The 27,569-nt window shown below is 35.4% G+C and overlaps 2 protein-coding genes across 8 annotated transcripts; one reads left to right on the top strand and one right to left on the bottom strand.

The window, feature by feature from the left end:
- The first annotated feature begins 4,741 nt into the window (after window positions 1–4,741).
- On the top strand, window positions 4,742–18,698 carry tsen2 (TSEN2 tRNA splicing endonuclease subunit). Of its 7 annotated transcripts, none has more exons than XR_007429412.1 (12): window positions 4,742–4,844; window positions 5,921–6,117; window positions 7,287–7,353; window positions 7,487–7,526; window positions 8,036–8,606; window positions 11,347–11,421; window positions 12,125–12,175; window positions 12,264–12,402; window positions 13,097–13,133; window positions 15,330–15,441; window positions 18,398–18,453; window positions 18,548–18,698. XR_007429412.1 is itself a non-coding variant. In XM_007229628.3 (12 exons), exons 2-12 carry the CDS (start codon window positions 5,926–5,928, stop codon window positions 18,605–18,607), a joined length of 1,434 nt encoding a protein of 477 aa, XP_007229690.3. In that variant the 5' UTR covers window positions 4,742–4,844; window positions 5,921–5,925; the 3' UTR covers window positions 18,608–18,698. The 7 variants fall into 7 exon arrangements, 6 of the variants coding, with proteins under 6 accessions (XP_007229690.3, XP_049327814.1, XP_007229691.3 ...); XM_007229628.3 differs by having other exon boundaries at window positions 18,364–18,453; XM_007229629.4 differs by having other exon boundaries at window positions 4,754–4,844; window positions 5,924–6,117; window positions 18,364–18,453.
- A 568-nt stretch (window positions 18,699–19,266) lies between these two features.
- mkrn2os.2 (MKRN2 opposite strand, tandem duplicate 2) lies at window positions 19,267–24,482 on the bottom strand. Its single transcript, XM_007229625.3, has 4 exons — window positions 24,207–24,482; window positions 23,873–23,922; window positions 22,205–22,373; window positions 19,267–20,297 (listed from the first exon to the last, which is right to left on the bottom strand). The coding sequence occupies exons 1-4, from the start codon at window positions 24,407–24,409 to the stop codon at window positions 20,039–20,041; spliced, it is 681 nt and encodes a 226-aa protein (XP_007229687.1). The 5' UTR covers window positions 24,410–24,482; the 3' UTR covers window positions 19,267–20,038.
- Window positions 24,483–27,569: the final 3,087 nt, after the last annotated feature.

The following is a 27,569-nucleotide window of genomic DNA, read 5'->3' as shown; positions in this document are numbered from 1 at the left end:
ATTGGAGGAGCGCAGCGGCCGGGAGGTAGCGTAAGCCTTCAGGAGTGAGTGCAGGTAGGAAGGAGCCTGTACTGTCATCACCTTGTAGGCGATTGTAAGAGTTTTGAATTTGATGCGAGCATCAACTGGTAGCCAGTGGAGCTCAATGAGCAGCGGGGTGACATGTGCCCATTTTGGTTGGTTGAAGACCAGACGTGCTGCTGCATTCTGGATCATTTGCAGGCCGGGAGGCCAGTTAGCAGGGCATTGCAGTAGTCGAGGCGTGAGATGACGACTGCTTGTACCAGGAGTTGGGTGGCCTGTTGCGTCAGAAACTGTCTAATTTTCCTAATTTTCACCTGTTAGTGGTTTTACTCTTATGGCTGATTGTCATATATAAATGACAACATTACTATTCTGTGCAATTCACTCTCTAGGTAATTTACTTCCTATTCTATATCTGTTATAATAGGTATACTAACAACTGCATGTAAACAGCATCATAATACAGATCTTTATTTAAACCAATTATCCATAACATTAAAACCCTTGACAAAAAATGTGAAAATGAATGACTTTTGTTCCAGTGTTTCCTGTCAAGGTATAGATATAGGCCTCATCGTCATCATATAGAACTGAAATTTTTTGTGAGTAAAATTTAATTATACTCAATTATTTCCCATTTTACACTCTATATAAGCCATACCATTAAAACCAGTCTTACAGAATACAAGGCGCGTGGTTTTAATGTTATGGCTGATTAGTGTAAATGAAGATTTGTATATGATGCTGTTTACATGCAGTTGTTAAGTATATCTATTATAAGAGATGTAGAATATAAAGTAAATTACTTAGAAAGTGAATTGCACAGAAAGTGATGTTGTTAGTAGATGTACTGTACTCTTTGTCTCTGCGGTTGCTGATTTGACTGAGCTGAACTATAGAACTGGTAGCTCTGAGTTCCGTTCTTTAGTTTTGCAGGAAATGCACTTTTTTCATAAAAATACAGCATTATAAATAGACTGATGTTTAGAAGCCTCTACTTTTGTATCTACTTTGTCCATAACTGATTGTAACAAACCACAGTGGTTTCACACTAAACTGAACATGCTTATAAAAGAGACCACAGAAATAAATGTAGTATCAAACATCTGACGAGTATGTTCATGAGAACTGCTAATTACCTGCAGCATTTTTAGTTCTCTCATAGTCTTCTCATAGTTTTGAGCTTATAAGGCCTCTTTCAATAACTATATTATTAACTTGTTATCCAATCCAAACATTTTACCTTAATAATTTTTGATCTCAATATTGGACATTCTTGTTTTTCTTGAAAAAAAAGAGCCTAGTAATGTGAATGAGTTGGTGTGTTGATTTTGTGTAAAAACAGTTATTGTATTTATGTTTAAATTATTTATTTATAGTATATTTCGATATAAATGGTCCTAATAATTAAAGTATCTTGCTCTTTAAATGGGTGTAATTATATTAATCTAATGTCTGGAAGTTTTTGTTGACATACCTGTGGTTTGTTATTAGGGCTGCGCGAAATGGCTACAAAAAATAGCCATTGTGAAATAAAGGCATCATGCAATTCTTTTAATTACAATGTTTCTACAACACAATTTGCTAAACATTTGGCACAAGAAACCACACAAACACAGATGTGAAATATTATTATTATAATTTTATATACCATTTAATATATATATATATATATATATATATATATATATATATATATATATATATATATATATATATATATATATATATATAATATAAAGAATAATCAGACACTATTTGTTCTATATGTAAAAAAATAGTGTCTGATTATTCTTTGATATATATATATATATATATATATATATATATATATATATATATATATATATATATATATATCAAAGAATAATCAGACACTATTTTTTTTACATATAGAAATGTTAAATATTCAAAATAAATAAAACACAAATAAAATAAAAACACTCATTCAGGTTTATGGGTTCTTCTTACTAACAGAACACAATTGGAAATTATGAGGAAATTATTCTTTAAGTAATATTATTACATATCTCCCATTTATTTAAGTTAGGTTGTTTTTTATATATATATATATGTTTTTTATACATTTATATATATAAACATATTATGTATTCTACTGTAAAATCCCATATAAAAACTATATGCTATATAAACACATACCTATTCTATGATGCATGTGTACTTTGCATACATTTTTAAATTTTTAACAAGTAAAGATAGAAAAGGGTGTACATTCCTCACAGTGAGAACTTTTTTGTGGTGGACAAATCATCAACCATGAACTGCATGCAAGCTGAATAAGCCAGTTTAACTCTCCCAGCCAGTCTCATTTTCCACCCACATTCAGTTCTGAGAACCCTTTTTTTAGCTTTTGTTGTCTACAAGAACTCTGTCCTCTCAGGTGCAACCAGTGAAGAATCAGGTCACCGATTGCTCAAATGGTATCATGTTTTTTGGCTTTGTAAAAGTTCACCAACACTGGCTGGATTTCACTGTGTCATCTGCGTTCATGGCCAAATTCGTCATTTGGCTGCTGATCAAACTAAAATTAACTGTAGTTAACTTTTGCTATTTATTTTTATGATGGTCATTTATAAAGCTGTGAAATAGATATTATATCAGAAGTAGATTTTTACATTTACGTTCATTCTTTCTTATATAAATGACAATCATATTGTTTTTAAAATATATTTTCTTTGCCTATACTCCGCTTTAGGAAGGTGCAAATGTATCTTATCACCTTAGCAGCAAATATAAGCCAACCATTCTAGAATTATGCATCTACATATTTTGTCTCTTTTTGACTTATTCTCAGACACATTAACGTTCCTTTAACTGTGCTGTATTTAATATACAAGCTGGCAGGATGCCTAACATGATGCCTACCTCAAGGCCCATTTATTCAATGGGCAACATGCTGGTTAAGATTACCCCCTAGTGGCTGATCTAAAATGTGAAATATTTTAAGAGCTCAAAGCAGCACACTGATTACCATCAAAATCCAATTTTAGCTAAGCAACAGTGACATCTATCAATTTAATTGAGCGGATGAAAAAGTAGACTTCATACGGATACACTGGAGCAGTAGTATAAGTTTTAGCGTCTTAAAAAACACTCGAAAAGTACAAATTCATCAATATTTTACTGGAAGAAGGTGCCTGAAACTAGGAACCAACTCTGACAAAGAGTGATAGTATGAACCCAGTGAAAACCAGAAATGCTTGACAGTTTCTTGGAATCAGAGATTTTTATGTCAGGGTTTTTTCTTTGTATTTTAGGGGACACACCTCAGACTTTCAACTTGTCTGAAATCACAGCATGGTTTGATTTAGTGGGGAATCTGCTAAGTTCAATGGATTATACTGTACATATACAGCAGGAATGTTTGAGCCTTAAACATTTATTAGCAATATTTTATTCTATTATATTCTATTAAATTAATTTATTCTATTAAATACATATTTAACTTTGTATTTACACACAATAATATTGTTTTATATTTTTGGAAGTATTCATTAATATATCCAGGATCTAATGCCAATAAAGAAGCTGTTAAATTATTTGTTTAAATTATAGGGACATGGGTACTGATATTCTAGCTTTTGGTAGTATCATGAATGGAATAACCAGTCAACTGTCCTTCTAGCATTCTGGCTGTTGTCCTATTTTATTTGTAATTAAATGTAGAAACACCCTTATAAACAAACAAATAGTTAGCAAAATCTTATATGTTATATGAATATTATATAACTGTATAAAACTGTCATATATCGGTGTGCTCTGACTTTGGTGGATTGGCATTTTAACATTCACTGCTTCTTTGCATCTCAGCAGAGGAAACTGTCCTGCTTAGTAACATTGTGAAAGTGTGCAAGCAGGTAATTTACGGAAATGTTATTTTATTTGCTAATTGTTAATGGAAAAGTTGGGTTTGTGAGTGCTGCATGTTTTGTGTGTGTGTATGTGGAGCGGGGGTGTATGCACATTAAGCGTGCATTGTGCCTGAGTTGCCAAGATAACAATGCACATCTGACAGTTAACTGTTGTTAGGGTTCTTGTCAGTCAGTGATGCACCTGTTTTTTTTATTGTCAAGATAGCAATACCTGAACACACCTGACTTCCAGACTGCCATGCCCATCTGTGTAGATATATTTGTAAGCGTCTTTGCTTCTTAAAAAATGCAAACACAAGGCGTGAAAATAGACTGTTGATGGAGTGGAAGATAGCAATAAGCATTGCAACACGCTTTGCACAGGGTGTAAGATAGAGTCCAATGTTAAGCTAAGCTAAAGATGTTGCCATGTGGATCAGCCCGACATCTTCCTGTAGCAGTTTTCTCCAGTTTCTGAAGGTCTTTTGAATGTGTATGAAACAGTACTCACCGCTTTCTTTCGTAATCTGTAGCTATTTTCTTTAAAGAAAAGACTTTTAATAGTTACAGGGTTCTCTGTGTTGCTGTGTCTTTTTGTAGTTTCTATGATGAAAGTGTAAATGTGCAGTGTGTAAATGCTGCAGTAGAGAGTGCAGAAACACAATTTGTTCCAATAATGCTTGACTAAAGACTACAGGCTAAACAATTTCCATAGCTTTTTCCTTTTTACATTATACATTTTTTTATTTAATACAATTTTTTCTTTAAAAGGCCTGATAGTTTACTGCTAACTTTTCTAGGTTACTATTTTATGTATTTCACGTCACCTGAACATCTTAAATGGCAAAAACAAACAGAAATAAAACAACTGCTTCAAAACGGACAGGAACCAAATACTAGTAGCTGTGAACTCGGTGGACGTGTTTCACTGTGGCACCGGAACTGCAGGTTAGTTAGCATAGCACAGCGTAAGCTAAATACATGAATGGAACTAAATGTGTGGATTTAAAGTTTTGTTTTTTATATTTCTGTGAGAAATCTGTATAAAATGTTCACAATGATTTCAAAGAATTGTCATTTTCACTCACCCCAGTATCTGTTTTTGCCGTTTATCCAACTTGCTAACCGCTCGTTCAGGGAAAGCTAACGTCAGTTACAGCAGATGATCAGCGTGCTAAGCTAACTGCCTGTCTGTCTCCAGGGTTACCAACCAGCTAGCGTAGCAGCGTCTCTAATCTTGTTTTTCTGAGGCGTTAAGCCATTGTTTACTAGAATTTAGGGTGTTTCTTCTTACTTTAGAAATCACTTAATATCTACAAAAATCTGTATTGACATCTTAATGTTTCTTCTGAGCTTTGTTTGTATTGATTTTCTGCAGTTAGAGCCTAAAGTTACTCTTCTGGGAAGATTTATCTGATGATTTGCTAAAATACATCTCCACCAGAGCATCAGTTAGAACAGGTAGATAGCTAACTAGGGGTGAGCGATATGGCTCTAACATAATATCACGGTATATCATGGTATTTTCACGATAGTGATTCTCTTGGCGATATGAAAAAAAAAACTGAATAAAAAAATTCAAGAATATACTACTGCAACAAAATGAAAATTAAGTATTATTATTGCCTATGATATGATATGGCACACCATTAACTGAGATATTACAAAATACAATTTTATCAGATTTGTAGCAGAAGTCAATGATCCAGAATGTCATGATACTAATAATACACTTCAAATATCTGTATATATCCAGTATTAAAGTAAAATTAATAATACTGGACAAACACAATCTGTCTGTAGTAGAAAGATCATGGGAAAGGGGCAAAAAAAAAACTTGGGGGGCCCCCCTCTACAACCAGCCCTGCTAAGGAGTAAGAACTTGGGACAGGGTTGCAAAAATGAGGTCTAGAAAAATATATATTTCTTTTTATTAGTGAAATGTTTACAGAATAAGTCTTTTTGACCACACCAGCACTTTGTAATCCTACAGTTCTTATATGTTCTCTTTATATACATTTCAGCAGATATGGAAGCGGTGTTCCAGGCTCCAAAACGGAGACCAAAAGTTTACGAATCATTTGAGAGCCCACTGCCCGTTCCTTTTACCTCAGTCCAAGGCACTTCCTCACTTCAGGGGGCCCTCATATGCAAAGCCGAGATCATAAACCAGCACGTTATAGTACGAGAAGCTGACCACATTCAATCACTGTATGGAAAGGTAAGTTTTAACAATATGTACCCTTTTTATTGTTGCTGTTTATTCAAGCAAACCTTTGGATGTTCAGCTTTTTAGGTTTTAGTAAAGTATACTAAATTTAATTTTAATGTTTTAAATAGAGCATTATGCCGACCTTACACCTAACGATTTTTAAGCGATTTCTCTCTCGCAGACAGATTTCCAGAGTCGGGATAAAATCACTAGAGTCTGGCTAGAGTCGGGCTACAGTCGAGTCGCGGTCGCATCATTCGGATCGTTTAGTATAAGGTGGTTATGACTGAAAGTTTTAGTCAGTCAGGTTTGCGTCCTGGCGCTCAGATAAAATCAACCGTGTTTAATATTATCTCAAGTCTTGAGACTCAGCTCACGCAAATAGTGACGTGAACAATGTCAGCAACCAATAGGAGAGGGAGCTACGGGAAGAGGCAAGAATATATTTCACGTAACTGTTCACATACAAACTATTTAAAAAAGAACAGATTTGGCAGTTAATATGCCTTATATGGTTCTTACTTTAATATGTATAATTTTTTAAACACAGGTTGCACTTTAAAGTTATTATATTTGTAGTTATTTTATTTTGCACTACTCTGTCTTATTGTGCTGTGTTATTTTTAATAAATACACATTTTGCAAGAATGATGTCCTTATTGCAATAATTCTATTTAAAACAAAGGCAAATGTATAGCAGCAAAGCTTTGATTATTTGCTGTACACAAATGTAGCAAAAAGGGGGGAAAAGAAGTTTATAATCAGAGCTGAACACAAAATGTATTCTATTAAGTAATATCAAGAACAAACAGTGTGGCAGAAAAAATTAACTGTTGATGGGGACACATTTTGTGAGTCTCTGATAAATCGCATTATTGACTGTAATTTAATTATTTGTAATTTAATATGTAATATGTATTGTATGTAAACTCCACCTGAAGCATGATGGTAAATAATCTCAGAAAGAATATAGTTGTAGTCTTGCAGTTAGTGATCCTCAGTCTTTGCAAAATCTTAGCCTGTGACTATTCTGTGAGTAAAAAGTCTGTGACAAGTCTTTAGATGTGAGAGGGTGTCAGACTTCAGTCTTTTCAGAGTCTTTTCAAAGTCATGTAGTGTATGGACAGCTTTAGTTGTATTTAGATTTTTTACTTCATATTTTATAAATTTTTTTCTAGGGTTATTTTGGTAAAGGAGTTCTGTCAAAAAGCAGACCAGAGCACAGTATTTCAGAACGGTGGGAATGTGAGTATTGATTTGAATTTGTATTTCGCTAATTTCATCTTTACATGTTTACAATGAAAATGTTGTAAGTTTTAACTGGCAATTAAAATACAATACACTAAAAAACACATTATTTTCTTCTGTTTATATCTAGACATAGGCAATGAATGTTTACCTGTTATCCCCTTGTCAAGGTAAGTAGTTGGCACTTCATAATTGTGATTGTTTTGCTGTCTGTAAATTATAAATATCTTCAAGGCAGCAATTATGAAAAATAATAAAAAATAATTAAAAATGAAAATTTGTTATTCTGCCTTCTACCAGATTATTTCACAATACTTTTTTGTTGATAGATGTTAGGAAGGAAAAATAGGTATTATGTATTATCTAACAGATGCATATTATATTATGTCTGCCCAATATAATTAAAATGTTACTTAAACTTCTGATGAAAATTCCTGCTTTTTTAAATATCACAGATTATTATATTGGAAAAAAAATATTATACAATCCTACAAACAGTGTTGTCTACTAAGATTAATCTGCGCACTGCTCATTAGAATTCATTCGATCGCATAAAACCCTCAAGAGGATTGCAATGAATCTTGCCCCTTAAACAGGTTTTAGAAGAATCTAAATAATATAAAGAATGTCTCACTCATTTCTGTTACGTTAAATGTGTTCTTTATTTGTTCTGTTCCAGATACCAAAAACTTGTGAGCTGGGCCCATTCTGCTCTCCTGGCTCAGGGGTTAGATGAAGAGGTTATCAGCGAGACCATGCAAAAGCTGACACAACCAATTGAACTTAATTTAAGAGAAGAACATGGAGCAGAACATGATAATGAGCCAATTAACAATAAAAAACATCAAGAGATGGCAGCTTCTCAGACACAGTCTTGTGATAACTTCAGTCAGGATCAGTCGATGGAGAATGAGATAGCTGCAGAGGGTCTAAATGATGACAGAATGGACTCGGAAAGTTCTGAGGCTGAGAAACCTCGTAGACAGGGAGATCCAATGTATGATCCTCTAGCTGAACTCTATCCTCAAGAACCTGAGCAGGTGGATCCGAATGCACTAGCCAAAGTGAAGTGCAAAAGGCACGACGACTGGATCATTCACTGTGGATGTAGACTGGACGAGAGCCAAATGACGAGTGTTCTGGTCCAGTCGGGCAAAGAAAGTGGGTCATGTCTAGCGCATGGATATGTTCTAGTGGAGGAACCTGATGAAGAAGATAATGGGGATCCTAATGAGGATGACATCTCATGTGTAAATAAGTACAAATATTTTAACATAAGTTACCACAGTAATGTATGATCCTCAAAAGTCTTGCCAGTTGGAGTAGTGGGTGACAACACCATTTGTCCTATAAAAGATTAGAGTTCAATTCTCTGGCCAGCAGAACTGCTACATTGGGCAATACTACTGGGTGGGCCATTTATATGGATACACCAAAATAAAATGGGAATGGTTGGTGATATTAACTTCCTGTTTGTGGCACCTCAGTATATGGGAGGGGGAAAACATTTCAAGACGGGTGGTGACCGTGACGGCCATTTTGGATCCAACTTTAGTTTTTTCAAAGGGAAGAGGGTGATGTGACACATTAAACTTAGAATTTCACAAGAAAAACCCTGATTATTTACAAGTTTCTGAACGCTTATAAAATGTGTTCAAAGTGCAGCCCATTGTGTTGGATTGTCAATGCAACCCTCTTCTCCCAATTCTCACACACTGATAGCAAGACCGCAGAAGAAATGCTGGCACAGACTTTCAGTATCCGTAGTTTCGGATGCTGCACATCTCATATCTTCACAGCATAGACAATTGCCTTCAGATGACCCGAAAGATAAAAGTCTAAGGGAGTCAAATCGGGAGACCTTGGGCTCCATTCAACTGGCCCACGATGACCAATCCACTTTCCAGAAAACTGTTCATCTAGGAATGCTTGGATCTGACACCCATAATGTGGTGGTGCACCATCTTGCAGGAAAAACTCAGAGACATGCCAGCCTTAGTGCATAAAGAAGTGGTCTTGAGGTTTCCATTGATGAAGATGGCCCCACCATCTTTTTACCCCATATACCACACCACACCATCAATTTTTGGGTTCCAACAGTCTTGGGGGGGATCAATTCATTGTGGATTAGTGTTAGACCAATAGTGGTGGTTTTGTTTGTTAATTTCACCGTTCACATAAAAGTTTGCCTCATCACTGAAAAAAATGTTCTGATTAAACTGAGGGTCCTGTTCCAATTTTTGTTTTGCCCATTTTGCAAATTCAGTGCGCCGGTCTGGGTCATCCTTGTTGAGATACTGCAGCAGCTAAAGTTTGTAAGGGTACCATTTGTAAGTAGATAATATCCGCCGAAGGGATGTTTGACTGATGCCACTCTCCAGTGACATGCGGCGAGTGCTACATTGTGGGCTCTTGCTGAATGAAGCTATAACAGCCACTGATGTTTCTTCATTAGTGACAGTTTTTATGCGTCCAAATTTTGGCAAATCCAACCATGAACCATTTTCATGAAACTAGGCAAGCAGTTTTGCTAATTGTAGCATGTGAGATGGGTGGTCTTGTAGGGTGTGTTGCATTAAAATCTGCTGCAATAACCCAGTTACTGCATTTACCAGACATCAACACAATTTCTATCAGCTACTTCACGTGTTAACCTCTGCAACATGTTAATGGTTGTAAACAAAGAGAAACTTGTAAGTAACTCATAAAAAAAGTTACGTCAAAACCAAGCACACCATTGTTTTTCTTGTGAAATTCCAAATAAGTTTGATTCCAATTCAAAATAAGTGTCACATGACCCTCTTCCCTTTGAAAAAACTAAAGTTGGATTAAAAATGGCCGACTTCAAAATAGCTGCCATGGTCACCACCCATCTTGAAAAGTTTTTCCCCTCTCATATACTAATGTGCCACAAACAGAAAGTCAATATTACCAACCATTCCCATTTTATTTAGGTGTTTTTTTTTTATTTAGGTTTATATAAATGGCCCTCTCTATACATTGTAAGTTACGCTGGAGGAGAACATCAGAAAATGTAAAATAGAGCTCTATTTAGCCATACTGTATTATTTAGAAAGACACACATTTCTGGAGCAATAGAGATGTTGTTTTACAGTGTAACAGTCAGTGGAGCATCAAAGGTAAAGATACTTTAAGGTAAAATTCTATTTATTGTGTCCACAAGCTTGTGTTATGTATTACAGTTAGGTCCAGCATTTGTTACACTAGCATTTAAAAATAATAGCTGGATTTATGAATGATTTATAAATATTTATGATTTTTTTTTTGGATGTGAATGAAAAGCTCTATCCATTCTTTTTTGCCACAATGTTTATCAAATGTTGCACTGGGTTGGGAAGTGTGGGTGATCAATATCACAATCACATTTTAAACCCCATTCAAAGTGTCACACACTTTACACTAACATTGGCCAGGACCTCTACATTGGGCAAGGCAACACTACATTTTTATACCTGTGTAACATAATCCAAATGTACATTGCTCTGGATGGGAGTAGCATAAAATGTAAATGCCATTTAAATGTAATTACACAAGATTTAAAATGGTCAAACATTTGTGGACACTTTCCACATTTTCTTCCAAAATCAAGGGTTTTTAAAATGCTGCTTCACTGCTCCACAGTCCTAAGGGGGTTTAAATTCCTCTATGGACTTTTATTATTCAAACTGTGTGGGTAGAACTGTGGACGTATCATATACTGATGTTTAGGATCTTTTTTGGAAGTGTATGGAAGGCTCTATTCCTTCTTTTTTACAGCAATGCTTATCAAATGTTGCACTGGGTTGAATAGTGTGGGCGGTCAGGTGAACAGCTTTTAAACACCATTCAATGTATTGTAAAACACTTTAAATTTAGATTGGTGTGAGGCTGAAGGCCAATGTAATAGTAATGTTACATTTCAGCTTTTAAATCAGTACTCTTTAAAAAAAATTATGCAATTACTGTGGAATTCTGTTTTCTTAATTTAAGGTCAGAATGGCTAAGCTGGTTTGCAGAATCAACCCCTTTAACATGGTGGAACATCTCCAGCTTAGTTACGAAGAGGTAAAATAATTCTACATCCGACTTTTTTAACTTGCTGTGTGGTTTGTTTGAAAATCATCCACAGCTGCATCGTTTTACAAGCACATACTACATCTTGATAATATACTGACTACTGCTATTAATAGGTTTTAGATAGATTTGTTTTGTTGTCGAGGTGAGGCTGTAATAAATACTTCAATTAAACCCTATTGTTACAGCTGGTCTTGATAGAGGGAATATGACATTTTAAGCCAGTACAAACAGTTTATTAAGCTGTGAAAGTGTTCAGCTGTAGCTCCTCCGTGCCCCCTTTCCTCATGAGTTAATATTAACACAAGCCTCCCTGAAGGAGGAACAAGCTGACATGAATATTCCGGCTGAATAATATGAATAAAACCCAATTCATTGCAGACCAATTATACCCAAGAGTATGCTGTAAGGGTCAGGAAAGACAGTCAAAATTGATGTGTGCAGTTTGTAGGTCTGGTTATTTACCGTCCCTGTTGTGGTTTTTACCTTTCAATGGAATACACTGCTGTTAATTGATTGTGAAGGACCCTGGAAAGCAATATATGTCAAGAATGTTTGAAACTTTGGCTGTGTAACTCAAGGAAATCTTAAAGTGAACCCACGTTCACCCACATGGGACACAGGCAGTGGAGTTGTATTGTTTTTTTTTATAGAAAATGTTTTAATTTAATGTTCTTATTATTTTGTTTTGCAGGCTTTCTTTCTGGTTTATGCACTGGGGTGCTTGTCAATTTACTACGATGGTGTAAGTTTAAAGTTTTGTCCAATAATAAGATGATGTTTCAAGATGATAATAGAAGTGCAAATAACTTATTTATTGATTTGTTCTTCAGGAAGCCCTGTCAGTTCTTCAGCTTTGGCGAATGTTTTGTTCAGTGCAGCCCAACTTTGAGACTAATTACGCCGCCTATCACTACTTCCGCAGTAAAGGATGGGTACCCAAGCCTGGGATTAAATATGGAACAGATTTAAGTAAGAAAGCTATACCCCATCTATAACAAAAGTTACAGCATATATGCACATGATTGGGATATGGATAGGGATTTCAGACCAGTCTAATCACACTAATTCCAAATATAGGTCAGTTACAAGCACAATAAGATCTGAAGAGCTGAATGAGATCGGACAGAATAATCTAATCTGACCTGAATAGAATGAAGCAATTAACCTAAATTACTTGCTTGCCAGTGCTGGTTCTAACAAAGGCCACTGATGTACCTTCTCAACCATCAATACTAAGACATTTCAGCTAGTAAAAGTTTCAACAAAAGTCCTAAAATGTGAGAGAAAAAACATTTAGGACCAGGATTGGAAAACTTGTTTTTTGTCAAAGCAATAGTACGTTCTCATTTCTAGAGACCTGATTGATATCAGTGAGCGAGAATTTCCAATTGGTTTAAACAGCACTAAGAGATGACAGGTGAATAATTCAGATGGATTAAGCATTGCTTTCCTCGATCCCCTTACCTGTTTGCCTACTATCTTAATGTTGGGGCCAGGAAACTGACACTTGGCAGTGAATCTGAAGTGCACGAGACTGAGATCGCTGCCTCCAAGCCGCCTCACTTAGGACACGCGATTCTCGTGTCTGGTGTGGTTTAGTGTTACCTCTTGTTTGTTCCAGCAGAAGTACTCAAGTTTTCTTAATGTTTGGCTTCTTTTACAGTGCTGTATCGGAAAGGACCACCATTTTATCATGCAAGGTTAGTGTTAATTTAGAAAATAATGTTATGGGAACCGTCTCTTTTAAAAATAAAGGTTTAGAGCTGGATTTAGGGCTGAATGAAATGTCTTGTTTCTTCCCAAATTCCAACTTTCCAGGATTTATTTTCCTTATAAATGTCTTAATTTTTTGCTGTTGCAAAGATATCGTTTACTTTCAGTGAATAGAAGATAAATAAACATAAAATTGGCTGTACCAATCAAAAGTTAATAAATATGGCATTAATTGCTAATCATTCGATTTATCCCATTTTTGATGCATACTGTTTGTTTGTGGACAACACTTCTAATAAGTGCATTAAGCAACTTTATTAATAAAGCTACTTAATAATGACTAATGCCAGGAGTGGTTAAGATTGAACTTTTCCACATTTTGTCACCTTACAACCACTAACTTAAATGTGTTTTTTTAAGTAATAGACCAACACAAAGTATTTCAACAGTGTGAATTGGAACAAAAATGATAAATGCTTTTTTTTATCATCAAATAAAAATCTGAAATATGTGACATGCAAAAGTATTCATCCACCCTATATCAATAGTAGAGCCACCATTCACTGCAATTACAACTGTAAGTGCTTTGGGGTTGGTCTCTACCAGCTTTGCACATCTAGAGACTGAGATTTTTGCCCATTCTTCTTTATAAAACAGCTCAAGCTCAGCCAAGTTGGATGGAGCGTCTGTGAACAGCAGTTTTCATGTCTTGCCACAGACGCTCAATGCGATTTAAGACTGGACCATTTTAACATGAATATTATTTGAACTAAATCATTCCACTGTAGCTCTGGCTGTTTGTTTAGGGTCAGTGTCTTGCTGGAAGGTGAATCTCCTTCCCAATCTCAAGTATTTTGTTGCCTTTAACAGGCTTTTTTTTCATTTTCCCATTAACTCTGACCAGCTTATCTGTCCCTGCTAAAACGCTATCTCTACAGCATGATGCTGCCACCACCATGTTTCACTGTGGTGGTGGTGTGTTCAGGTCCCCCCCCTGTAGCGCTTTGCATTTAGGCCAGAAAGTTCAACATTGGTCTCATCTGACCACAGAACCTTCTTCCACATTTCTTTTTTTCTTTTGTTTCTTTTAACAATGGATTCCTTCTTGACACTTTTCCATAAAGGCCATATTTGTGGAGTGCATGACTTGTCAAGTCAAGTAGTTTTTATTGTCGATACTGCATATGTACAGGACATACAGAGAATTGAAATTATGTTACTCTCCTTCCCAGTTTTACAGCAAGTACAGAAAATAGATATATAATCTAAAAGAATGGGAGACACTGTGTGTACTATACAACAAGGACACAAATAGACATGCGCAAGACAGAAGACAATAGTGCAATAGTGATGGGGGTGATTAAGATGGAATGACAGTACAATTATAAACAGAACCCGTATAAACAGTAGTGCAAATATGGTATATCAGCTTAAGGCTGGTATAGTGAGTGAGTGCGTAAAGTTCTTAAAGTTCACAGTTTTATGGGGAGTTAAAGTGTGAATGACAGTGCGAGTATAAGCAGTAGTGAAGGTATGGGGTGTGAAAGTGCATGACCGTTTTGAATGATAGTTGTCCTGTGGACAGATTCTGCCACCTGAGTCGTGGATTTCTGCATCCCCTCCAGAGTGACCATGGGCCTCTTGGCTGTTTTTCTGACCAGTACTCTACTTGCTTGATCTTACAGTTTGGGTGAATGGCCATGACTTGCTAGGATTTCAGGTGTAGAATACTTTTGCCATTATTGGATTATTAATTAAACAGTGCCAAAGGTAGCAAAAGTGACAACATGTGGAAAAGTTCAAGGGGTATAAAAACTTTTGCAAGCCACTGTAATTGAGCTGTGGAGCAGTGGAACTGTGTTCCCTGGAATGATTGAGCTTCATCCAAAACATTTATATGGAATAAGTTGGGATTAGGTGGGGTGATGATCATCCAAGTTGCCGATTTCACTGAATGCAATCAAATCCTGGTAGGAAGTCTTCCCAGGACAGAGACAGCTACTACAACTAAGGAATGATAAACTCTTTTTTTTAATACTCTTGAGTTCAGAAGAAACAAATAATGAGCGGGTGTCCCAATGCTTATGTGCATATAGTGTATATTAATATCTGGTAACGTAATGCTAGTATGCTTTTAATAACGTCATATTATTTTAGCTGTCTCTTCTACTGTTGGTCTGCAGCTACTCTGTGGTGGTGGAGAAAGTGGACGACTCCTTTCAGGGTGCTACTCTGAGACCCTTCAGTTGGAGGTCGTTTGCTGCCATCAGTAGAATAACTGGTAACGTCTCAAAAGTAAGACACCTCTTCATTCAATCATCTTCCTGAGCATGAACACCCTATTACATTCTGCTTATACTGGACATTAAACTGCATATTAAAACTGTACTCTTTTGATTCCAGTCTCAACTTCATATACACATATACAGTCTCTACTGCATATATGTGTAGGGTTGGGGGGTAACCACCTTTTTCAGACCTTCATACTGTGTCAAAACATTACCATGGTGTACAGGATTACTGGAGGCAGGGATTTGAGTAAACAGCTCAAGCCCTGTGTTTACATGGCTACAGTTCCATCAAATTCAGGATTATTTTTAGACTGAAAAATTCTCAAATATAAAATTTGTTTACAGACTAAGTGACCGCACACAAGTTTAAGTCAGTCATAACAATATATAATAATAATAATAAACAATAAATAACAATAAATGTTAAACTGTCAGAGGATACATTTTAGCTCAGCTAATCATAAGACTTACCTAACATGTAGCTAACATTCTGATCACCACAGAACTCATTAAAGTTCATGGTGTTGCGTTCTGAAGCTCACTTTTTAATCGAACATCTCAGTTAAGCTGTTTCTGACTAACTAACCTGAGTACTATTATAAATACTAGTACTATTACTATTATAAAAACTAGTGTCTGAGAGAGTAAAAGCTTAGTTAGTAGATCATGTCAGAGAACAGGCTAACTGCTAACACCACAATACACAGACTCTAAACCTGCACACACAGTCAAGTGAATCTTAGGAGTGTTGAATCTTGCAGACTCCTTTGCCTAAACTTGTGTTTTTCCCCTAATCATTTTCACAGATCCACTCAAATTTTGAAAATTCCCCCACCTTGAGGCCATCTTAAATGCACATAAATGAATGAGTGTAATGAGTGTACAGTACTATACAGTATTATTGTTATACCTCAGAACCCTATATGTTAGTATATGGGTGCTTGACATATTGGCTAAAAAAAATGTAAAAAAACAAAAAAAAAACAAACGCAAAATAGAGTCACGGAAATCACTGGGTTATATTATACTAACTTTCATATTTCCAAATATTTATATGGTCTTGTAGATTTTTTTTCTTGTAATTTACATAAATTCACTAGTTTACGGTCTTAGTGACTAAAATTGTCAAATGGTGTGATGTTAATGTTATTGTGTAATAAATTAAAAATCGGTATAATGTGATAAAGAATCAGGATAAATTGACTTAGTATAGTATAGCATTGCTCACATGCAAACGTTACCTTTTGCATTATTTTTCATTATCTACACAAATAGGAAGACATTTAATCAAATTCTTTCAATATACTTAAAATTATTTTGGGAATACCTTCTTATAAAAATAACTACATTCTTGTACCCTTTGCTGGTACTAATCTAAGCAAAACCATTATGGATCAGAAAGCTGATGATGTATTGTTAAAACAGTGTGCCACTAAACATTGTGACACATTTGGCTTCTACTTAAAAAAAACAAACAGAAGAACCATGTGTTTATAATATATGCATTTCCTGGTTTTGTGCTGAAACTGGATGTTCAGGTGTGCTACAGTGAACCGCAACTGCGTCAGATTGAACGTCCAGGAGTAACTGAGTCTGAATAAGTGAATGAATCTGCAGGAATAAGAGAGTATTTCTGTATAAATATTACATTTGTGAATAATATACTATCAAAATGTGTTAAACAGATAAAATATTAAAACACTTAACTATTAGCTATACTTATGTATCTAATAGCATTATTTATGTATGTAAATGCAGTTCATATCATATAGTGTGACAAAATAATCATGTGGTGTGACAAGATAACCCTGTCACATCGTATGATGTTGTGTCAAACCATATGAGGTTTTATGTACTTAACATGACATTAGGCAATTTGCCTAACTACAAAGAAAAGTAATTTAATTTGGGCATTTTTGTGTAAAATGCGTCACATCAAAAGACTAAAGCAGGAGAGCTAGATATACTTGATTTTTTTGAAAGAATAAAGAGTGATAACACACCCTGTATCTGTTTGTGTCCTTCTGAGATGTTGTTCTTCCTCCTGAAAGAAGAAGAAACCCCATTCCCTAAGGGTCTCCAAACAATAGCCCATTTAAAAAAGGGGTATATGGCATCACACCATATGATTTTTATTTTTAAAACAAAATGTTAAAGTTAATGATGGCTTCAAAATATTATTAAAAATTTAACTTTGTGAAATGTGAGAAAGTCATGAAATATGAGCATTTTCTAGTTTGACTGAAAATTGTGAAAAAAATGATAGATAATGCCATGAATGCTCTGTAAGTTCATATAAGACCGCTTTTTTTGAACAACATCATCACAGTTTTTGAATATTCTTCTATAATTTACATATATTTGACACACTGGACCAAAAAAAGGTCACATCATGTCAACCATCCATATACTCTATGTTTTGGTAGGTGTTTCTATTCCTTTGTATTCTATTTACTATCTGTACCTATTTCTGTCTTTAAGCTTTTATATTTTTAGCGTCTTCTGTCTTGTTTTAAACAATTGTTTACACTGAGATGGCAAAAGTCATGGGATAGCAGTGCGTAATTTGATCATGAAGCATGAAGCATTACCTACCTATCTACCTACCTACCTAGACACAAACACCTGGATCATTTGTAAGGGCAAATAACATTATTCAAATCACATGTTACCAGGAATAAGTCATAGAGGGCATTGCCACCCACAGTTGACAGTGCAGTGGGCGGTTATGTGGGCGGTTATGATGGTGACCGGTGACTTCTGGCTAAAATTGTCCATGTGAACAGACAAACAAATCTGGCAGAAATCACATCCATTTAATTCAAGTGAAACCATAAATGATACCTGTCTCATGACTTTTGGCAATCGGTGTACAGGATAACTTTGTATGGTGATCAATAAAGTTCTCTTCATCTTTTCTGTGCAGGAGCTGATGCTGTGTTACGTTATTGTCCCATCAGATATGAACAAAGAAGATCTCTCCTCACCAGAGTTCCTCAAAAGAGTCAAAGTTCAGGTCAGATGTTTCCCCGGACTAAGGCTTCATTAATATATTTATTTATTACCTGTCTTACTGACTTGGCCATTGTTTTTGTGGGATTTCATTACAGGAGGTCATTGTCAGCAGGTGGATATCTTCTCGAGAACGAATGGAACAGGACGAAATTTAGAGATTTTCTTATTTGCCAGTATGTTATGTACTAAATATTATTGAACATTATTTAAAAAATACACATGTAATAAATGAATGCAGCTTCCCTTCATTTTGTATTTTTTGTTGATTTATTAATAGTGTTGATTAAGACATAGTTATATGTGAATTACCAGAATGGAACAATAGGTAAAGTGATAGTGGTCAAGTGAACATATTGAATAAGGCAGGGTGCGGCCTGGAACAATGGACTGAGCCTTATGTAAGGCTTAGCTTAGGGGAGGAGATTGAATGTCTTTACACAAAGACACACAAGGGGTGAGTATAGATTGAGACCTATAGATATTGTGTATACAGACATATTGTGTATTAAGAAATTGTTATTAAAATGTAGTGAAATCAATATAGAACCAACAGTAGCTTTCCTATATAAATAGCATATAAGAAAATAGCAGCATGATATAGAGCTCTGGAAAAAATGAGACCACTTAAATTTTTTTTACCAAATTGAAAACCTCTGGAATATAATCAAAAGGAAGCTAGATGATCACAAGCCATCAAACCAAACTGAACTGCTTGAATTGTTACACCAGGAGTGGCATAAAGTTATCCAAAAGCAATGTGTAAGACTGGTGGAGGAGAACATGTCAAGATGAATGAAAACTGTGAATAAAACCAGGTTTATTCCATCAAATATTGATTCCTAAACTCTTAAACTTTTAATGAATATAAACTAGTTTTCTTTATACATTATTTGAGGTCTGCACGTTTTGTAAATAAATGCTCTAAATGAAAATATTTTTATTTGGAATTTGCAAGAAATGTTGCCCGGAGTTTATAGAATAAAACAACAATGTTCATTTTACTCAAATATATACCTCATAAATAGCAACAGCAGAGAAACTGATTCAGAAACTGAAGTGCTCTCCTAATTTTCAGAGAGTATATATCCAATATTAGATATAGACTTATTGTCAAAAAGTAGTTGCATCCAGAAGGAATTTAAATGGATAGTCATAAAAGCATAGTCCTGTGCACTGTTTTAACAGGACAGTGCTTGTTCACATTCTTCTGTAGTCTATTGAGCTTGCCCTTAAGACACTAATGCTATGCCTAGGTCAGCAGTATTATCAGACCTATCCCTGATTGAAAATGTGTGGGATGCTACTGGACTATTAACACTCCACCCCTACCACAAAAATCTGCAGCAGCTGCTTGAGATGGATTATTCCATTAGTAATCTTTACAACTCCATGCCAAGACATACATATATGATCATGAGTTTCCCATATCAGTCTATATTTCTGATCTTTTATTGTTCCTGATTACTTTTATTTTTCTTCCAAATAGCAATACATCACTTTTGCTTAAATATTTTTGGGCAACAATCATATTTACAAGTCTCATTGCATCCCTAAATAAATAGTGTTTTAAGCCCAGGTGCACTTCTTCAAGACATGCTCTTCCCAGCTTCCTCTTCATCACTTTGACCTTCCCGCGAGTTTCTTTTCGGACTGTCTACGATGTAGAAATGATTTTGAGAAATCTCCCGGCACAGCATGCTGTACTTGGACGCCCTTTTGACACGTGGCAGAACGAAAGTCTGTGTGAACTCGTCTTTGCTGAGAGCTCGTTTGGACTGGGTGGCCAGGATGCAGTTTATGAACATCAGAGTGTAGCTGTAGCAGTTGTGGTTCTCCTCGTTAAAGCTGCAGAGGACAGATAGAAAAAAAAGGAGCGTAAAAGTGATGAATGCATATCTCAGCTTTAGATAAAAAATTATATATATATATATATATATATATATATATATATATATATATATATATATATATATATATATATATATATTGTAGCTTCTCAATAACCAAAAGCATCAGCTTTAGAAGACCACAAAAGGCAAATAACATGAAAAGTAGGTTAGTATAATTGTGCTTTGTTGTGTCTGCAGAATATACAAAATGGCAGGTTCATATAGTAAATATTTTAATAAGCACTCCTACATTTTTCAGAAATATAGAGTCGTATGAAAAAGTTTGGGCACCCCTGATAATTTTTTTGAATTTCATTCATGAATCATATAGCAGACGAACACAGTCACATTTAAGAAGTTAAATGAAGTTTATAGGATTTACAGAATGTGTGCAATAATTCTTAAAAATGATAAATGCATAAATTTGGGCACCCTTTTTGTTTAATTGATATGAATACCTGTATGACTAATTATTGGAACACAATTTGTTTGGTAAGCTCACAGACCCTTGACTGTTGCATCTTTTCTGAAAAGATTGTTCAACATCATGATTTAGGGAAGATTATAAAAAGCTATCTCAGAGATTTCAGCTGTCAGTTTCCACTGTGAGGATTTAAGGCCTCACAGTTCTAGTTAAGGCCTAAAGTGGGGGCCAAGAACAATCTCAGATAGGCAGAGGAGAAGGATGGTGAGAAGAGTCACAGTCAACCCACAGACCAGCTTTAAACACCTACATCATCATCTTGCTGCAGATGGTGCAGATTTGCACAAGGAGAGGCTGTATGAGAGAGTAATGCAGAAGAAGCCTTTTCTGAGCACACGCCACAAACGCTTGAGGCTTGAGGTGCTAAAACACATTTGTACAAGCCAGCTTCATTTTGGAATAAGGTGATGTGGACTGAGGAAATTAAAATTGATTTATTTGGAGGGCGATTTTGGTGGTGGTTCATCATGCTGTGGGGCTGTGTGGTCAGTGCAGGTACTGGGAATCTTGTTATAGTTGAGGGTCATGGATTCCAGTCAATGTAAAAATAATGTTCAAAAATCAGTGACAAAGATGGAGATGTTGACTGAACTGGAGATGTTTTGTAAAGAAGAATGGTCCAAATACCTTTAACCAGAAGCCAGACTCTCATTGGAAGTTATAGGAAGCCTTTAGAGGCTGTTACTTCTGGATATACTAAATTAATGTAGTTTTTCTGTTGGGGTGTGCAATTTTATACACCTGCCTAATTTTGTTTAAAGAATAATTGCACACTTTCTGTGAATCTTAAAAACTTCATCACTTTTACTTATAAAGGAAAATCATGAAAATTATCAGGAATGCCCAAACCTTTTCATACCACTAAATATCATAAATATCAATATATTAAAAACTACTTTATACTGTATATAAGAAAAGACCATATTCATATTATTACACCTGCTACACAGGGTACCATTAAAAAAAACATGAATGGTATATTTGTGTATCTTGCACAAATTATGTTGTCAAATGATCTTCATTAATTTCATACTTAAGTGCCATTTGCCGAAATAATACCACCAACAAGAGCTTATGATTATTATTTAAAAATATATACTTCGATTTATAGATACACAAATAGATGTTTAGTGTTTAAATATAAGGCATGCAGTGTTTGTTGTTAAAAATAAATACTGATACTTTAACATAACATAATGTAATAAAAGACCAGAAACTCCATATACACACCGGGGCGGGGGGACAGGAGCTGGAAACAGATGCAGCAGATCAGATCAGATCAGATTAGGTTAAACTCTGCTGTACTTTTCCATTAAGACGATCAGATCTCCCAGATAAAACCTGTCCACTGATCCTCAGTGTAACAGATATAATCCTACCTTTGCCACAGTGGATCCCACATTTGCGCTGAGGAAAATTTCTCCAGGTATTGATCCCACTGATCGATCAGATTGTACATGTCTGGCTGAACCAGTGGGATACTGATGCAGCGCTCCCAGCCCTGATGGTCCCGGCGGACCCCAGTCTTAGTGTAGTTAAACACCACACCTTTAAAACAAGAAAATTTAACATTATACTTTTGATAACTCTATACAGTCATATAAAGGAGTTTGTATCGCTTGCTTAAACAGAAAGTTGTAAAGAGTGTATATCAATAAAAACAAATTCTTAAATGGAAATCATTTCTTTTGTCTGCAAATGTCTGTTTATGAAAAGATGTGCATTATAAAAATTGTGTATCAGTTTTTTTTAAATGGCATATGTTATGTTTAAGCTTTTCTCAAATATGTGGAGAATCATGTTAACAGTACATATGATACATTATCACTAGTAATTGTTTATTTGTTATATATTTAAAAGCACTTATTTACACTTTGAAAATACTAAATAATAACTAAATAATCTATTCATATACAGATACAGCATCAAAACAGCTACCTACAATACGTAAATGATATCTTGCCAAGCAAAAATATGTTATAAACATATAGCCAATACATTTAATAGTTCTTATAATAAAATTGTTGTAAGAACAAAATATGGCTATTCAACTTCTTTAAAGATGTTATGGCCTTCTTTTGAGACATTTTATCTACTGTACCACTCTAAAGTTTGGACACCAATTCAGTGTTTTTATATATAAAAAATCTTCTCTGTAAATGAATAATAAAATTATCAAGACTATGAAGGAACGCATAAGGAATCATGTAGTAACTTAAAAGTGCTAAACAAATCAAAACCAAAATGCTCTTGTTTATGGTGCTGTTAAATTGCAGTTTCTGAGGCTGGTAACGCTGATGAACTTATCTTGTGCAACAAAGGAAAATCTGGCTCTTCTTTCCTGGGGTGCTTCTGCGACTGCACTTGAGAATACTTTCAAAGTCCTTGAACTTTTTTTAAAATTGACTGACCTTCATTTCTTAAAGTATTTTATTTACTTGCTATAGTTCTTATCATAATATGGATTAGAACATTATTCGAATAGATCTATTCACTGTACACCAAATCTACCTCTTCACAATTTTACAACTGATGCTCTCAAACACTTTATGTCAAGACAAGAAATTCAAGTCAACTTTTTACAAGTTCAGCACAGTTGTTAACTGAAAGCCATTCCTGGTGACCTCATGAAACTGACTAAGTAATACCCAGATGTGCAAATCTGTCATCTAAGCAAGAGGTGCCTACTGTGAAGAATCTGAATATAAAACATATTTTGGTTTGTGTAACACTTTTTAGAACAATATATATGTTTTTCTTCATATATATATGGATGATTTTAGTATGAATCTACAATGCATAAAAATATTAAATAACAAAAAAAACAATCTTTTGACTGGTACTGTATTACTTGTAATACACTAATACACAGATTTAATGTATATTCTACATAATACATTTTTATTATCAAAATTAATGTAAAGGCTTTTTCATTTCATATTATATTATATACAATCCCACTTTTCAAAAATTACACTACAAGCTAAAGTAGTTGATGATTCTAATTAAAACATCTAGCAAATAATACAGCAAAAACACATACATACCCTTTGTATCTGTAATTCCAGTATGTAGATCTGATCCACCATCAAATTCTCTGCAGGAAAATTGAACATTCCCAAATCATCACTGTTATACTATCTCATGTTTAATATAAACTATAGGCCTATCACAATAATTTTAGTTTACTTACTACAGTATTAAAAGTTTGTTGCACTTTTAAAGCTGTATTTGCATTATTTTACTGTTACTCAGTGTCAATATGTATTTGACATTGAATGGTCATAAAATTACATTAATAATGTTTATCGCAGTTATTTCTGGGACAGTATATCATCCAAACTTAAACAGTTCTCCTGACAGGTCTAATCTCAGCCATACCTGAGCAGATTGTCTTCTGTTGGAGCCACGAGGAACGCACATGGTGCTTTGTGTCCATTGGAGAAGGGGTTGGGAACACTGACCGGTGCTTCCTCCAGCCTCCTGCCACTGAAGCTCTCCTCACACTCAGGGCATTGCTCCGGGACGAAGAAGCAGAAGATGTCCTTGTGACAGTGACTGAATTTAATCACACTCTTATCCATCGAGGGCGACCATGGGAACGACTATGGCCTGGGACTGCTCTCCACAAGCTGCTGCTGCGTTTTGGCAGCCGTGTGACGGATGCAACGGGGGCCAGGTGTGTTTCAGCAGGCTGACGTCCACTGGTCATTTGTACCCAGTCTATCAGGTTGCAGCTAACCCTACACCTATGGAACAGTAGTGTCTGTTTTCAAGGCGACCTTTTTTTTACGTTCCTTAATGTTTTGAACGTGCAGACTAAACTGGTTGACACTGTTTTAGCACGTGTGGAGACCTGCGACCCATGAGAGTGCTTGGAAAGAGTGACAGAATCTAAAATAAAAGAAGAAAAACAAATTCTTTTATTTGTATTCCTGTAATCAGTGTGTGCAGTGATGTGGCAAAATTGACCTGCTTAATTTACAGTAAAGGAAAAAATAATTTAATCTCTTGCTGATTTTGTAAGTTCGCCCACTGACAAAGACAGTCTATAATTTTAAGGGAAGGTTAATTTTAACAGTAAGAGATAAGATATCAAAAATAAAATCCAGAAAATCACATTGAATATATTATATACATTTATTTGCATTTTGCAGAGAGAAATAAGTATTTGAACCCCTACCAATGATTAAGAGTTTTGATTCCTACAGCAACACATTACCTGCATTAAAGACAGCTGTCTTACATTGTTACCTGTATAAAAGACTCCTGTCCACAGACTGAATTAATCAGTCAGACTCTAAACTCTACAACATAGCTAAGACCAAAAAGGCTTCTTAGGATGTCATGGACAAGATCATAGACCTGCACTGGTCTGGCTGGAATGGGCTACAAAACCATGAGTAAGATGTTGGGTGAGAAGAAGAAAACTGTTGGTGCAATAGTAAGAAAATGGAAGAAATGCAAAATGGCTGTTAATCGACATTGATCTGGGGCCCCATGCATCTTGATCATAAGGAAGGTGAGAGATCAGCCTAAAACTACAAAGTGCTTACTAGTTAATGATCTCAAGGCCGCTGGGATCACAGTCACCAAGAAACCTATTGGTGACACATTACGCTGTAATGGATTATAATCCTGCAGTGTCCACAGGGTCCCCCTGCTCAAGGAGGCACATGTGCAGACCCCTCTGAAGTTTGCCAATGAACACCTGAATGATTCTGAGATTGTTTGGGAGAAGGTTCTGTGGTCTGATGAGACAAAAAAAGGTGGCGATCACAGCTGCAACAGTTTTGCACATCGAGAATATCCTCACTAAACGTCTGGAATGAGTTTGCTGCACTGGAATTAAAGGGGTTGAATAATATTGCACTTTTCAGTTTTTTATTTCTAAAAAAAAAAGTTTAAAATATCCAATAAATTTCGTTCCACTTCTCGATTGTGTCCCACTTGTTGTTGATTCTTCACAAAAATGTACAATTTCATATCTTTGTGTTTGAAGCCTAACATGACAAAAGGTTGAAAAGTTCAAGGGGGCCGAATACTTTTGCAAGGCACTGTATCTAAACATAAGGACATTTGATCTTCAATTAAACAATGTTTAGGGATAGAGGCATTATATATAAACAAATAAAAAGAAAGCAATATCTTGTAAAAAACACATGTGAAACATTGGAATCTCCAGTTATTAACACTTTAAATGTCTAAAAATAGAATCAGCTGCAGAAGAACATTGTTAGAGTGTTATAGTAGTCTGTCTTATTTACCCCAGACATTTAGTTTGATTTGCTGCTGATTGTTGATGTGAGAGGATCACCATGACCAGATCCAAAGAGCTTTCTGAGAACTTCAAAAAGGATGTAGTTGCAGATCAGTCTGAGAAGGGATAAGAGTCCGGACCCATTTTGGATTATTTCTGAAATGATGCCAAATTCAAAATTCAACCATAAATAAAATAAACTCAGTCAAGCTCTAACCCAGCACCTGTGCATTCTGTAAATAAGGTAAGACAGATGAACACACATTTTACTCACTGTCCTATGATGCTCTCAGGAGTTTCAGTGTTTGTCATTTATGGACTTCATGAGTTAAAGTGAAAGACTGAGTGCTATAAGAAACTTTACACAACTTTTGAAGGGTCTGTGATTTGGCCATGGGCTCATTTGGGTTGAAAATATCTTAAAGCAATTAGAATTCAGCCATGCTATTTTCCACTAAATCATTTAACATCATTTATGCATTTAACAACTACCAACAGATTTAGCCCAAAAGCAGCCCATAAGATGACCAAAGGAGTTGCCAACTATCCTTAAATGTCATCACAAGGCCCGCAGGTCCCTCTCATTGATTCAAGGTACAGCATCTACCATCAGCAAATTTGGTTTAATGGGAAATGAGTGAATGGAGGAAACCCTTAGTGTAAAAAAAACATCAAGGCAAAAATCAAGTTGAATCCAAAGTTAAATTATTTGGGCATAGTAACAGAAGACTGCTGTAAACCAAACACAGCACTTAAGCAAAAGAGCCTAATGCTAGTTGTGGAGCATGGAGGTGGAAATATGATGGTTCAGGGCTGTTTTTTTACAGGGGGGCCTGAGAAACTCTCCATCACAGATGCACCATGAATTCTTCACTGTACCAGAAGAAAATGAGTAATATTAAACCTGGATTAGCTAAAGATAACATAATTACAGAGGTAAAGTGATAGTGGTTAAGTGAGCATACATAATTAGGCAGGGTGCGGCCTCCAACAATGAACTGAGCCTTATGTAAGGCTTAGCTTATCATCTGTGAGGCGGTGGGGAATCTTTACACAAATAAAATAGTGTGCATAGTGCAGATTCAGTCTTTCCAGCCTGGTGCAGGTCTACAATTTTGTTTCTGGTGTCCTTCTACAGCTCTTTGGTCTTCACCATAGTGGAGTTTGGAGTGTGACTGTTTGAGCTTGTGGGCAGGTGTCTTTTATAGAGATAACAAGGTCAAACAGCTGCCATTAATACAGGTAATAAGTGAAGGACAAAGGGGCCTCTTAAAGAAGAAGTTGTGAGAGCCAGAAATCTTGTTTGTTAGTAGGTGACCAAATACTTATTTTCCACTATTATTTGCAAATAAATTTAAAAATCAGACAATGTGATTTTCTCATATTTGTTCATTATGTCTCTCATAGTTTACCTATGATGTCAATTACAGGCCTCTCTCATCTTTTTAAGTGAGAGAACTTGAACAATTGGTGACTGACTAAAT

This window comes from Astyanax mexicanus, chromosome 24 (assembly GCF_023375975.1).
Source record: "Astyanax mexicanus isolate ESR-SI-001 chromosome 24, AstMex3_surface, whole genome shotgun sequence".
Classification (NCBI taxonomy): Eukaryota; Metazoa; Chordata; class Actinopteri; order Characiformes; family Acestrorhamphidae; genus Astyanax; species Astyanax mexicanus.
The sequence above is the reverse complement of the archived record's forward strand: the minus strand, read 5'-3'. Positions and strand labels throughout refer to the sequence as shown.

What these genes read in the sequence shown, in the direction of transcription:
- tsen2 (XM_007229628.3), top strand. Translation starts at nt 5,926, where the DNA reads ATGGAAGCGGTGTTCCAGGCTCCAAAACGGAGACCAAAAGTTTACGAA. An exon ending in ATGAGGATGACATCTCATGT is followed by an intron (nt 8,607 to 11,346) that starts GTAAATAAGTAC and finishes TCTTAATTTAAG; the next exon opens with GTCAGAATGGCTAAGCTGGT. An exon ending in TAACTGGTAACGTCTCAAAA is followed by an intron (nt 15,442 to 18,363) that starts GTAAGACACCTC and finishes TTTTCTGTGCAG; the next exon opens with GAGCTGATGCTGTGTTACGT.
- mkrn2os.2 (XM_007229625.3), bottom strand. Translation starts at nt 24,409, where the DNA reads ATGGATAAGAGTGTGATTAAATTCAGTCACTGTCACAAGGACATCTTC. An exon ending in TGGAATTACAGATACAAAGG is followed by an intron (nt 22,374 to 23,872) that starts GTATGTATGTGT and finishes CTTGTTTTAAAG; the next exon opens with GTGTGGTGTTTAACTACACT. An exon ending in TGGGATCCACTGTGGCAAAG is followed by an intron (nt 20,298 to 22,204) that starts GTAGGATTATAT and finishes TGTCCTCTGCAG; the next exon opens with CTTTAACGAGGAGAACCACA.